This window comes from Akebia trifoliata, chromosome 11, assembly GCF_017979445.1.
Source record: "Akebia trifoliata isolate Shusen 1 chromosome 11, ASM1797944v1, whole genome shotgun sequence".
Classification (NCBI taxonomy): Eukaryota; Viridiplantae; Streptophyta; class Magnoliopsida; order Ranunculales; family Lardizabalaceae; genus Akebia; species Akebia trifoliata.
Window position 1 is genome coordinate 5945972 of NC_141385.1, and position 13736 is coordinate 5959707.

The 13736-nt window shown below is 34.3% G+C and overlaps 1 protein-coding gene and 1 pseudogene across 1 annotated transcript; one reads left to right on the forward strand and one right to left on the reverse strand.

Moving 5' to 3' along the window:
- Positions 1-1462: 1462 nt before the first annotated feature.
- LOC147390571 (FCS-Like Zinc finger 8-like) lies at positions 1463-2105 on the forward strand (annotated as a pseudogene).
- A 6707-nt stretch (positions 2106-8812) lies between these two features.
- On the reverse strand, positions 8813-11583 carry LOC147390572 (protodermal factor 1-like). Its single transcript, XM_086460256.1, has 3 exons — positions 11332-11583; positions 10228-10627; positions 8813-9361 (listed from the first exon to the last, which is right to left on the reverse strand). The coding sequence occupies exons 1-3, from the start codon at positions 11486-11488 to the stop codon at positions 9031-9033; spliced, it is 888 nt and encodes a 295-aa protein (XP_086316382.1). The 5' UTR covers positions 11489-11583; the 3' UTR covers positions 8813-9030.
- Between the last annotated feature and the right edge of the window lie 2153 nt (positions 11584-13736).

The following is a 13736-nucleotide window of genomic DNA, read 5'->3' on the forward strand; positions in this document are numbered from 1 at the left end:
ATGCAAGTTGTTGTTGCCTTGTGGGTTCCAAGGTTAAAAAATTTTGGGAATGAAAAGGAGAGAGAGAGAGAGACCTAAAGAAGAACACGATGGCAACAATCGCAATCCATGCAAGTTGTTGTTGCCTTGTGGGTTCCAAGGTTAAAAAATTTTGGGAACGAAAAGTTTTGCATGGGAACCTTTTGAAGTATGCATGAACAAGTGGGGAAGGGTTATGCATGTGATGTAGGGCATATTGACATGTTAAATGATTGCAACTTTGCGAGACAACAAAGCATATTGGGCTCTCCACTGGATTGATTAGCCGATACTTATATGGTACGAATGAATATGTCAAGTTCATCATTTTAAATCTTGTTCGAGACCCATATGACTCGCCCTAGTCATGTTAATATCATCCATGATTGAGATGGATAGACTATGTGTCATTTTGCTTCAAAATCTTGCGAGACAAATGAGTTCTCTTGAACAATATTTTAAAACTTTCAATCGAATCAGTAAAACTCATCTGAGTCAATAATATGCTATATTTATCTACTACTACTATTTCTCAAAATAAAATAAATAAATATATATATACATATATATGGATTGGCTTAATTTTATCAACCCTTTTCGTGTTTCCATACTGAGCCGCCTTCACCTTCCAATTTGACTTGGCCAAATTTTGAGATGACTCATCGAGTTATACAAGTTTACTCGACTTTGAGTTGCAAAAATTCGATAAACAAAAAATATGCAGCCTATGCTTTATACATGTATCTGTTTCATTTCAAAATTTTAACAATATCGTAGTGATGATGAAATTGATATCTTTCAAAAAAAAGAAATTAATGATGTTATTGGTGATGGTAATAATGATGATGACAACGAGGGCATTGAGGTTATTGTTTCATTATTTATATATATATATATATATATATATATATATATATATATATATATATATATATATATATATATATATATATATATATATATATCTCTCTCTCTCTCTCTCTCTCGATGGACGTCCTCAAAATCGAATGAGAAACTGATGTTTCTCATGCGTTAGATTTTTCGAAATTAATGGCTGACACGCGTTCTCACGTCTCATCCAAATTAAAAACAGAGTTTTAGATATTTTAAAAAAACTCACTCAGTTTTTTTTTTCTTTTTTTTTGTTACTCACTGTTTCTATTAACTAACATATTCTCTCTCTCTCTCGACAGAACGACTGAAGACCTGAGATCTCTCTCTCTCGACTCTCGACAGAAAACCCAATCGATTGGAACTCTCTGTTTCTACCCAACCCTTCATTTTTCTCTGGACAGAAAGACCTAGATAATCGTTTTCCTTAAAAATCCCATTTTTCTTCTAACATTCATTCTAGGTGACTCTCTCTCACACACATACATACAGAGTAAAAGGGTGGAAATAATCTGTTTTTTATTTTAATAGGTTATTCTTGTTTTGTAGTGAGAATATAAATTTGTATGAATCTAGGATTTGAAATGCTGAGGAAGAGATCAAGAATAATGGCCAGTAAACAATCTTTAATGGCTGGCAATGGGTCTATCCCATCTCCCACCACCGAATACACAAAACCCAGTTTCTTCAATTCTCCTAGGTTGTTTACTGGTTTCTCTTCAAAGATTTTCTCATAAACTGAAGCAATGATGAGCCCTACTTCAATCCTAGATATTAAACCATTTTCTGGTTTTAAAAACCCATTTGCCTCAGATAGAAAAACTACTACTAAATCATTCCCAGAACCTTGTTTAATGAAGAAACTTGATTCAAGAGGTGTTGGTCTTGGTATTGTTGATGTTCTAATTGATGAAGAATCCAATAAGAAATTATCCAAATCTGATAGTAGAATGGTTCTGTTTGGATCACAACTTAAGATTCAAATCCCTCCCCTATCTCCATCTCTTAATTCTCCTACTGAATCCTCGAAATCTCCATCCAATTTCGGTCTCAAAACTCGTAATTCTCCGTCTTCAGCGAAAAAATCTCCTTTTGGGTCTGCGAATTCTGGTCTTGAAACACCAGGCTCACCTCAGGTTTTTACGGGATGTCTCTCCGCTAGCAAGATATCGAGAGAGAGAGAGAGAATATGTTAGTTAATAAAAATAGTGAATAACAAAAAAAAGAAAAAAAAAAAAAAAGAAAAAAAAAATTGAGGGAGTTTTTTTTAAATATCTAAAACTCCGTTTTTAATTTGGACGAGACGTGAGAACGCATCTCAGCCGTTGCTTTAGAAAAATCTAACGCATGAGAAGCATCGATTTCTCATTCGATTTTGAGGACGTCCGTCGAACCGTCTCCTATATATATATATATATATATAAATTCAAAATAAATGGTCAAATCATCAAATTGAAAAATTAAAGTGATATCACAAATAAATGTAGATGGGCATATCATTATTTGTTAAAAAATAAAAAAGACATTTGTTACCTAGAAAGGTGGATTTTTAAAAAAATTTAAAACATGACTACTTCAAAGCTGAATTTGTGTTACACGTTACAACTTACAATTAGTTATAGTAACATTTTTTCGATCGAATTTTATAAAAAAATCATAAATAAGATATATTTTTTTTTATTTAAAATATTTAAATTATTCACAATAATTCAATAATCCAGAAAACAATACTTTTTCATTGAAAAAACAAAAAAATCGAGAATTTGTCACGAATTAAACAGGAGATTATTAAGAAGATCGGACCTTGCCAACTATACGTAACATGGCCTCACCAAAGGTTTCCACTAGAATACGACATGTGTCCCAATCATCCCAAATCATAGTTAACTTTTCTTTAACCATGGTTTAGTTAAGTTGAACTCTCAAGTCTCAACCTTTCGCATCAAATACAGGTGTCGACAGGCAAAGTCCAAATTAAGAGTCGTAGTGAGGGATTGAAATGTACGTTTTTAGTACGAAATTTACAATAGTACGGATCACATCCCATTATGTAAACTCCAATACGGAATGTACTACGGTTCCTGTATAGCCTTTGGTTCTTACGTGTACGGCTGTCGATGGATTGGTCAATCGACATGGACTAAATGACAAGGATGGGATTGGATTGCATCGAAAACTGATCAGGTAGAATTGGATCAGATCCTTATCATTTGAGGTTTTTACGGGTCTCAATAGTAGGATCCTAGTTATATGCTTTTTGCTCAAGTAGTAACAGGGATGACGCCGAAGTAACATTAAAATGTACAATCGATTGTAAATTTTGATGTAGTGTTGCATATATATAATGATACATGCTTTTCATCGAGATATGAGTGAAAGCAATTATGGTTATGCGTACACCACCACATTAGAATGTTGGAATTATTGTGTATTTCAATGTTACTCCAACACGACCCTAATAATAAAATGGAAATTATTCAATTCGAATATGAAATCGTGACTAAATTGGTTTCGAGTGGAATGGAAGAAGGAAGATTTAAAAAAGAGAAAATATTCAATGACTTCGAAAGAGTTAAACGAGGAGTCGTATGAGGTGAAAGTCTCAAGTTGTAAAGTGACTTATGTGTCAACTTTTCCACTATCACCTTGAAAATATAAATTTGAGTTGTGATAATCTGACTTACTCATGTGACATACTCAATTGACACTCCTAACGTGACATGTTTGAGAATCATAGATCTGCAGTTCTCATGATACAAAATTATGTTTTTCCATAAAAAGTGTAGTTCTATCTTTAGAAGAGTGTAGATCTACGATTCCTGAACATGTCACATCAGGGGTGTCGATTGAGTATGTCACTTGAGTGAGTCAGATTATCCCTATTCTATAAATTGTCTTATGTAAAGTCGCTAGCATATCATTGACCTTTGGATTTGGAATCATTGCTTATATACTTAGTATTGGCCATAATATTCTATTGTCTTAGTAAAAAGAGGATGGGTTAAGGTTTAGTTGGTATAAGATATCACATTGTTCAAGCAACTCTAGATGCTTTCAAAGTTTAAAAAAAAAAAAAAAAAATCAAAAAGAACGTTATAGTGTGCATAGTAGATATAGAAAGATTAGAAATGATTCAATGAATCTATTTGAATATCTATGAAAACATTCTTGAAAGAAGAAAAAAATAAGTAGGACTCTATATGATTGGTAGATAAACTACAAACTTAGAGCCTCTCCGGAATTGAAAAAGCATGAATGATAGTGAGGTAATGGATTTCCTCATATTCTTAGAGAAGTTTTGAGTATTGCTTCCAGGTGGAGCTAGTAAAGAGCTAGTGGGGGCAATTGCCCCCTCAGAACTTTGAGACACCCCTATATTTTCAACTAATTACATGCCCCATTTGTCCCAAATCCCTCACCTATCTCCCCATTTGCCCCCACATCCTTACTTCCCTCCAATTTTTGCCCCCCTCCCCCCATTTTTCAATTTTGTGTTGATGACATTGCCTCTTGACCGGGCCTTCTCATATACTAACTGGAAATTATCTAAATATCATTTTCTTCAACTTCTAACCAAAAATCTCTTAATTTCTCCCTAAAACCATTCATCTTTATGTTCTTCAACTATACAACTAACCATAGTTTGCCCCCACTACAAGAAAATCTTGACTCCGCCGCTGATTGCTTCCCTTGCAATGTTTTTTCAAAGATTTGTTAAGTTCCTACTGTTTTAGAGCTGATTTCAATGCAATAATAAGACTACTCAAGGATTTTTTTTCGTTACATATAGAGGTTTGATATTTTTGCACGTAGTTTTGTATTTGGGTGGAGAAAAAGATGTTTTTTCAAAATTTTCTATGGACCTAACAAATGGACGAAAATTTCAAATTGGGGGACATTTTCTAAGGTTTTGAGATCTCTAGAAAACTCTTTTATGGTCTCCAAAGGCTTAGGGTTTGAAAAATGCTTGATGGTCTAATCGATCCTAGAAATGAGATCAACTTTATCCATAGATTTTTAAGTAGTTATTTTGTTGTGGGAATCAATATAGGCCTTTGATTAGATTCCTAGATGACTTGGGCTTAGATCTTAATAACTGAAAAATGTGTAAACTATAATATCGCGTCAAAGTAGATTGACTCATACTAACACTTCCCCGTAATAACTCGACTAAGGGTGGGTAATCCTATTACAGGAATAGCTTCAGGAACACCTGTCACAATTTTGGATGCCAAATAGGTCTCGAGCTAAGGCATGACCACTTAGAGCTTGATTTATTTTTATTTGATGTTCCATGATGTCTTTGGAAAGTTTTGAACCTAGGATAGGTTTTTAATTTGTTTTGATTGAGGCCATTGAAGGTGTTTGGGTTTACTCAAAGTTTATTGAGGTTTTGGAGAAAATCTAGACTTTGGATGGTTTTTCTACGTTGAATTTAGGACATTCGTGAGGTTAGGGTATGTTTGAAGTTTACCTTGTGTTGGTGAAGAATGCTGACCTTAAGTGGAGTTAAAGAGGTTGAGGATTTTTTGGGCCATCCAATGTGAACAGTGTTCCCTTGGGCATGTTTTAGAAAGAATTGGGATTTAGGGTTTAAAGGACAAGGACCCTGGCCTACTCAGTCAACCTTGCTCTAACTACCTATGGGCTTTGGGTTTAGAGATTAGTTGTTGGTCGATCGTCCAAAAGCTTGTGCGATTGGCTATGGGCTCTGTAGTTATTAGAATGTTTATCTAATTATTGGATTTTTTAATTACTTTCCAATATAGATATAATGATTCCGATAAAAAAAACATTCTAAAAGTTGTGCTCGTTGGAAGCCAAGGTGCATTGAGGGCTTATGGTTAGAGAATGTTGTTGTTGGGATTTTATTTTTATAAATTTTTTTTTCGATTAAATATAGTTTTTTACAAATAAACATATCTTTTTTGCTTAAGTGTCTTTAAGGAGAGACACTTTAAGAATCCCTTCATTCTCTATAAGTAGGATTGTCATTTAGGCCAATCATTTATGTTTTTTAAAATTCAACTAGAGATTTCAACAACTCAATGGTGTGCTTTAATTTTCTCAAGATTTTTACTTGCAAATTCTCACCATGATTTTGTTGAATCATAGAGGCTAATTTATCAATAATCTGTTAACAAACTTGTCTATGAGTGGGGACAAATAAAATCTTGAAGAAAACGGTCTTTTTCGCATCTAAAAATCTCAAAATTCTAGTTTCTTCATCTTCTAAACAGTTATATTGGATAAACTGAACCTTCCAAATAATGGGGTCCTTTTCCAGGGTTTTATGCTTTAAAGGAGCGTTTTATGTAGTTAATTCTAGAGTTTAATTTATTTCACATAGGTTCAAGGGTACATAGAATTATCTAAAGGTGAACTAGGAAAAATATCACTTAACATCACTAAGATATATTTGGGGATAACGAGCTGACAAGGAAACAATGGGTTGTCTACAGCTAGTCCTGGGAAAAAGGATACGAAGATCAAAATGTTAAAGCATGATGGCATGATAAGCAAAATTTTATAATTTAAAAAAAGAAAAAATTTAAATAAAAAATAAAAGAAGATACTTTTGAAAACTAGGTGATCTTCTAAATCATGCATTGTGATCCACAATCAAAGTAAATCAGCCCAACCAGATAGAACTGGATCATAATTTCAACTGTGGTTCAACCAATTTGACAAAAAAATTTGTCCAATCATCAATTCAGTCGGAAAACAATGATTTTCTATGTAGTTCAACTCTTTTAATTGCTTTAACTTGCCTTTCATGAACCATTTAATAGTGGGGATAGCCATTTGAATAGAAGGATACGTGATGTACTTCTGAGTAAAAATCTATTTTTTTTAATCTTAAATATTCCACTAAAGTACTCTAGTTGGATTTATTTGAATGTGCTTTTAAAATAAATTTATTGTTGATTTTCTTTTTCTTTTTCACTTTGGTCAAGATCAAATTCACAACCTTTCGAAATGAAAAAATTTGATAAGAATTTCAAAATATAAAAAAATAAAAATCTTGCCTTGATTATTATTTTTCTAGCTAGTCCCACGCCTTTGCTCCAAAGATAGTTGATTTTTATGCATAGTGAAGTATCCCTTCTCTCTTTTCTTTATTCAAGTCCAAGGTCATCAAATCAAGGTCCATCTTCATTTAAATCTTGAATTGGAGAGTATTTCTCTCAAAGTGAAAGATTTGGTCAAAAATAAATGCTTTGATATTTAATAAGAGAGTAATAGACCCCTTACAGCTACGATATTTACTATATATAAAGAGGAGTGCTCAGTATGTATTTATAACTTCTGAGCAATGTGAACTGTAATTTGTCCCACTCTATACGTTTTTCACGTGCTAACATTTACTAGGCTCACCATCCCAACACAAGATCGATTCCATGCTCTCTCAAATCAGGCTAAACAAATAAAAGATGATAGATACACAAGAGACCATTCCTACCATATATAAATACTATTCAATCGATCATAGATTTTGGGATAAGACTTTTATGTTGATAACGACTTTGTCGAGAAAAAACCCATTATTGGACCACGAAGAGTAATGAAAATTAGCAAAGTGATTCTGTCTAAATGGCCAGGTTTGGATGATGATGATGTTGTTATTAATGATGATGATTGAAGGTACAAGAAAGCTCATTTATTGGATGGGTAGGAATTAGGATCTTTAATGGCCCGGATTTGAAATAGATTCAGAAAATCTAATATGTGATCCATGGTGAATCTCTAAATTCAACATTTATTGGAATGAGAATAATCAAAATGATTAGCTCTTGTAGCCTACTTGACCCTTCTGTTTTTCTTTTTTCCTTTTAATGCTTATTTCTGAGATATTTCTAAAGAAACTAAACTTTATTAAAATTGTTGAATGATGATTAAATTATCCTACTGGATTTATATAGTTTCAAAATATGAAAATACAATTGATCTATCGGATGTAATACAACTAATTGTAATCAATTGATGCAAATCTAAATCTTTAGGATATGTGATGAGATGCATGACAATAATATAATGCATCTCACACATGTTATCATGTATAATTCACCAAACTTATCTCTATCATCTCTAACTTTATATCTATTATTTCATTAATGAAATTAGAGATACCCTCTTTACTATGATAAAATACGCAAAAACCCTCATCTCTAACCTGTTGTCACAAAGCCTTCAACTCCGAGGGCACAAACTTATGGACTTTAGTTTTTTCCCTTCAACATCCCCCAAAATATTGTTGAGGTTTGAAGGTTGAAAGAGAGAATCTTGATGTCAAAGATGAAGGTGAAGTTTTTATCCTAAAAAGTTGAAATCTCATAGATTTTTTGGGAAAAAATAAATAGAATTGCTATTGGCAATTCATTTTTTACTTATTACAGCCCATATTTAAAAATAAGTGAGTGGTTGAGAATAAGAAAAAGTTGAGGTGCCAATGGAAGCTCTCTCGTTTTAATTCGCTAGAAATTTATTTTTTTACTTCTGGTTTAGAATTTTATAAGCATAATCATGACCGTAAACAATTACAGAAATTGTTTGAATGATTGTTATAATGTTGAAATTATAATTTGAACCTAACCTTTGTAATATTTGAAGAGTGCATTTTTATCCCTAATTGGAGTGTAATTAATAATTTAATAAATTTGGGTGTAATAAGTAAAGTAGCATCTCTCAAAATAAGCGGCTGACAGCAGGATGAAGATAAGCGTATTTCAATCAATTTGAGTCCCTCATGGAAGACCGAAGTCAAGGATACATAATCAGTTTGATGACCCACGGGTATCTTAAAAATTAACCTTTTCTTCTATTGACTCTACATAAAATCATAAATATGTTCCTTACACAATTATTTTAAACTAAATATTGGAACATAAAACCCTCAAAAGCATTCCATAAGAATAGATAAATTATCAAATACCATTAAAACAAAGTGTTTCACATATTATGTAACACAATGTCTCTAACATCATAAACACTCTAGCATCACAATCTCATCCTAATAAAACATAAAAAAAAAATCAAACACAAGCACCATCCACAAACAAATTTCATCAAGGGAGGAAAAAAAAGAAAGCATTAATTAAACATAAACTTAATTATAAGATTTCAAGCTCTAGGCTTGAATCGACCTTCATTAGCAAGCTTGAAGACTTGGGCTTGAGCGGTTGCGGCCTTGTTCGATGTTAGTCCATTTGAGAACCTATTCCTTACTTGCTCCGTCGTGAAAGGGAACCTCCTATTTGCAATTGAGTTCAGAAACGAAGCTGTCCCTTCTCGATAGAGTGCACCGATCCCATCTGTTCGCGGGTCGGATAGTGCTTGGATCAAGCTAGGGTTCAACCCGAGAGATGGAGTGCTGGGAATGCCAAATAAGTTTCCAATGGATCCCCAAAAACCCACGAGAGCGAATATCACGTCGGGGTGTGATCTCCAGTAACTATAAGAAAACATACAGAATAATGAAGCTTAATTAACAAGAATAGTAACAAAGCCATAGTTTGCATTTTGTATGCTCTATAACATTCAATGGCACTTTTTGAACTTAATTAAATTATGATTGGATAGACATTTGAGAATTGTTTCTAGCTTTTGTGAGATTCGCTTTACATGTTTACTTGGTGTGGTATTGTATTCGGATTGGGCTTGTACTTGCAGCCAAACACCTAACTTATAAATGTACATAATCCAAGCTCTTCCCCACTTTTGTGATACATCAAAGATTAGCTCATCCTCATTATTAACTAGAGATAATTAACTAACTAAAGCCAGGCACATTATTTCCTTATAACACTTTACGAATATGATGAACATTTTCCCAAAAATGTTTCTAAGAATATGTACGTTTGGGTGAGTAAACTAGCAGAAAATATTTTTTCCAAGGAACATGTGATTTGTAGGTATACACATTTTTACCAAAAAGAAAATGTGGAACAATCCTGAAGTTTTCCCTCAGGATCAATCCTACCCACAAAACTAAAATATATAAAAAAAAAAAAAAAAATCAAATCACAAATCATACATACCCTAGGCTTTTATTCAAGTCCCGTTAAAAGGACCTGTTGATTATGAAAGACCACAAAATCCCAACCCTTTAAACATGAAATCCAACGGTTGAGATTCAGTATCCTTACTATTGGATTTTATAATTTAACGGTGGAGATTTTGATCGTATACATATAAAAATAATGTAGAAAATATCCATTCATCCCTTTTTTTTCTCGTAAAAATCAAATACTTTTATCTCAAATATTTGATGTCAACTTAATAAAATCTGGTTTGTTAATTAATACTTGCATGACTTACCTGCAAGTACCAGGTAACAATGGTGGTGGTGAATTTGGGTCAGGAATAAATGGTGTGGAGGGGGGTATGGGAAAGCCAGGAATAATAGGGGTTATTGGTGGTATGGGAAAACCAGGAATAGTAGGGGTTACAGGAATAGTAGGTGTAGGGGTGACAGGTGTAGGGGTTACAGGAGTAGGGGTGACAGGTGTAGGGGTTACAGGTGTAGGGGTGACAGGTGTAGGCGTTACAGGAGTAGGGGTGACAGGTGTAGTTGGAGGTGGCTCGTAGTAACCTCCTCTTGGAGGTGAAGGCCTAGTAGGTACATGAGACGGTGGTGGTGATCCGCAATTTCCACTGCTTCCGTGGTGAGGAGTACTGGGATGTGGTGTGTGTGGAGATGGAGAACCGTGGTGTGAACCTGCAACCCAATGCGCAGAGTAGCGTTAATAGCCAGTTACAATATTTGGAGGGTATTTTAGTCATTTTCATAAAATAATTTGGGAAACTAGATTACAAGCCGAGTCAACTCGCCGATGAACTCAGACTAGACAAAAATATATATCTTAAAAGAGTCGTGCTGGAGTGACCTTAAGTTCGAACCTCATATCAACATGAAAGTGGATAGGAATCATAGATATTTTTCCCTCAGTATCTCCATGGAAAAAAAAAAAAAAGCATGATCCGTCAACATGTATGATATGAGGTTACAGCGTGAGGTCACTTCAGCTTTATTCATTTTAAAATACAGAATTAATTTTATTATATATAAAAAAAATAAAGGCGTTGTTACAATGGTGTCATGCATTTTCCTTAACGAAACTCATATTAGGGTCTTGTTAGGGCACACGTTAAAGTTGAATAAATACAGTTTGGAAATTGGATTTTGTATCGAAAATGACCTTGAACAAGACCGTTTACATCAAGGAAATTAAACACCATCAAACTAACGAATGATGTCTAGAAATCTATAATTTTCTTCACATCTCAACCTTAAGTTTGATGGGGAGCCTCGAACTTTGTATGAGCTTAAAATAGTCCTTATTACAACTGATAACCTAGCACTACGAAAACAAGCAAGAACAAGTGTGTGTCTGTGCGTGTGAGAGAGAGAGAGAGACTTGCCACTAGGAGTACTTGGGGTATGTGGGTGATGACGGTAGTAGGTCTTTTGATCTTCAAAGGATCTGCACATAACAGGAATGACTAGATTATGAGATACCAACACAGATGCAAAGAAAAATATAAACAGAATGGTAGTTCTGCTCATTTTCTTCTCCATCTCTGCTTCAACAAGAGAGAACGAGAAAGAAGAGAGGGTATTTGAAAGGAGGGAGTGAGGGATGATTAATATAAAAGAGTAGAGTGATAGTGAGTACTGTCTGTTGGTTTGGGAAGTAAATAAGAGCAGGTGGAGAAGGAAGTGGTTAGTTGAGGTGTTGCAGGTGCATTTATATTTACGCCTGAAAAACATTTATATGCTGCACTAAGACTTGCACCATAATAGGAGGACACCTGTCTTTCTAATCACACTCTTTATAGTTTCTCAGAAATGGCTTTAAACCCTAGATAGCATGTTTGTATGAAAAGAGAGAGAGAGAGAGTTGTCTATGAAGTATGAATGCTTAAGAGTGGGTTAGCATACTCAAGTAAAGAATTGATATATTAAAAAAAGTTAAAATTGGGTGGTGGGGAAATTATATATGAAATACAAGAAGAAAAAAAACATAGAAAGTGCAAGGACTTAAAAGAAATCTCATCTAAAGAACTCACACAATTACATCCAAGACTTACATCTGTCTATATTCTATAGTCCATAAACATTAACTAATCTCCAAATACCAGTTAACCAAATAAAATACATGGTAACTTCTCTGACTACATCATATCTTATGTTATCTTATCTCAACAACAAAACGTTTACAAAATAACCATCTTATCTTTCACTAAAATCCACAAGGTAACCGCCACATCTTTCATTAATCCATAAATAGATCTTCATTGAGAGGCCATTTGATAACAATTATGGTTGAACTGATTCAATTTTTCAAAATTGATTACGTACCAAGAAAACACTGGTGACAAAAGTATGTTGTTGAAGGATGTTTTTTTGATCGGTAAGTTGGGGGTTTAATGGGACAAATAAGCATTTCTACGGACTCAGTCAAGCTTCTTGTAATTGCTCCACCAAATTTTCAACTACCTTGCAAGATGCGGGATTTAAACAGTCCATAGCCGATTACTCAGTATTTATAAAGCTCTCTCCCTCTATTAAAACTTTTGTACGTGTCTATGTTTATGATATTGTCCTCGTTGGTGATGATCGTCAAGCTAGTACCCAATTGAAAAGAACTTCTGCATAACTGATTTTGTATCAAAGATATAAGTACATTAAAATACTTTCTTGGTTTTGAAGTAGTCCGTTCCAAAGAAAGCATTTTTCTTTGTCAAAGGAAGTATCTTTAGGACATTTTTGTTGATATGGGTTTATTGGGATATAAACTATCTGATTTTCCTATGGAACAAAATTTATGATTGTCTGACAAAGAAGGAGATATTTTGCCCGATCCCTCACAATATAGTCGGTTCATTGGCAAGTTAATTTATCTCACGATTACCCAGCCTGATATTGTTTTCTCAATCAATATCCTCAGATAATTTATGCACTAGCTTAGGAAACCTCACATGAATGCTGTGGGGGAAATTCTTGAGCACAGACACGTGGCTCAAATAAGGGCCAGAATTAATGATTTTAAGCTCGGACGAACTGCGACTTTTGCTCGGTTTATTAACTTCGACAGATGCACGGATGTATAGCTCGGAACTAAGACATCGACTAATGAAGTAGTCCGGGCAACTGCAGTGTAGGTCGGGAGGACAGATCTGACAGATGTGCCAATGATGGACAGTCAGTCCTAGCAACCCACATCATGTCAGATCAACTCTGATTTTCTCAGAAGTGACAGGGCAGTTGCAACAACTCCTGCAGCTGACATGTCAGGGAGTGAGCTAACTGCCCTAGGTCACCTCAGAGGGTGGCACAGAAAACAATCAAGTTTAACGCCTATATAAGGAGGAAAACTATGAGTAAAAAATGTTCGATTTCTTCTTTTCTAAAAGAAAGGGGCACTAAATTACACTACTCAACTTTGTCTAACTTGATCGTCGGAGTAGGCTGATTTGCAGGTTTGCCCAAGCCAGGAGAGAAGAAAAGGGTAGAGCCAATTCGTGCCTCTACAAATGCTACCATACATGTCTTACCATATTTGAAAGGTACTCTAGGAATTGATATTTTAATCTCACTGGTTATTGTGGTTCTGTTTGGACTAGTTGTCCTTGAATCAACTATTGTATCTTTCTTGGTGATAGTCCCATCTCTTGGAAAACAAAGAAACAAAAGACCGTTCTCACTCATTTTCTAAAGAAAAATACCAATCTATGGCCTCTTTTGCTTGTGAAATAATGTAGTTACCATATTTAATTAAAGAACTTGGCATCCCTCATGACCAACCAGCTACTCTTTTTTGTAT

Coding starts and splice junctions, on each gene's coding strand:
- LOC147390572 (XM_086460256.1), bottom strand. CDS start 11,488: ATGGAGAAGAAAATGAGCAGAACTACCATTCTGTTTATATTTTTCTTT. Junction 10,628..11,331: donor TACCCCAAGTACTCCTAGTG/GCAAGTCTCTCT, acceptor ATTGGGTTGCAG/GTTCACACCACGGTTCTCCA. Junction 9,362..10,227: donor TTGTTACCTGGTACTTGCAG/GTAAGTCATGCA, acceptor GTTTTCTTATAG/TTACTGGAGATCACACCCCG.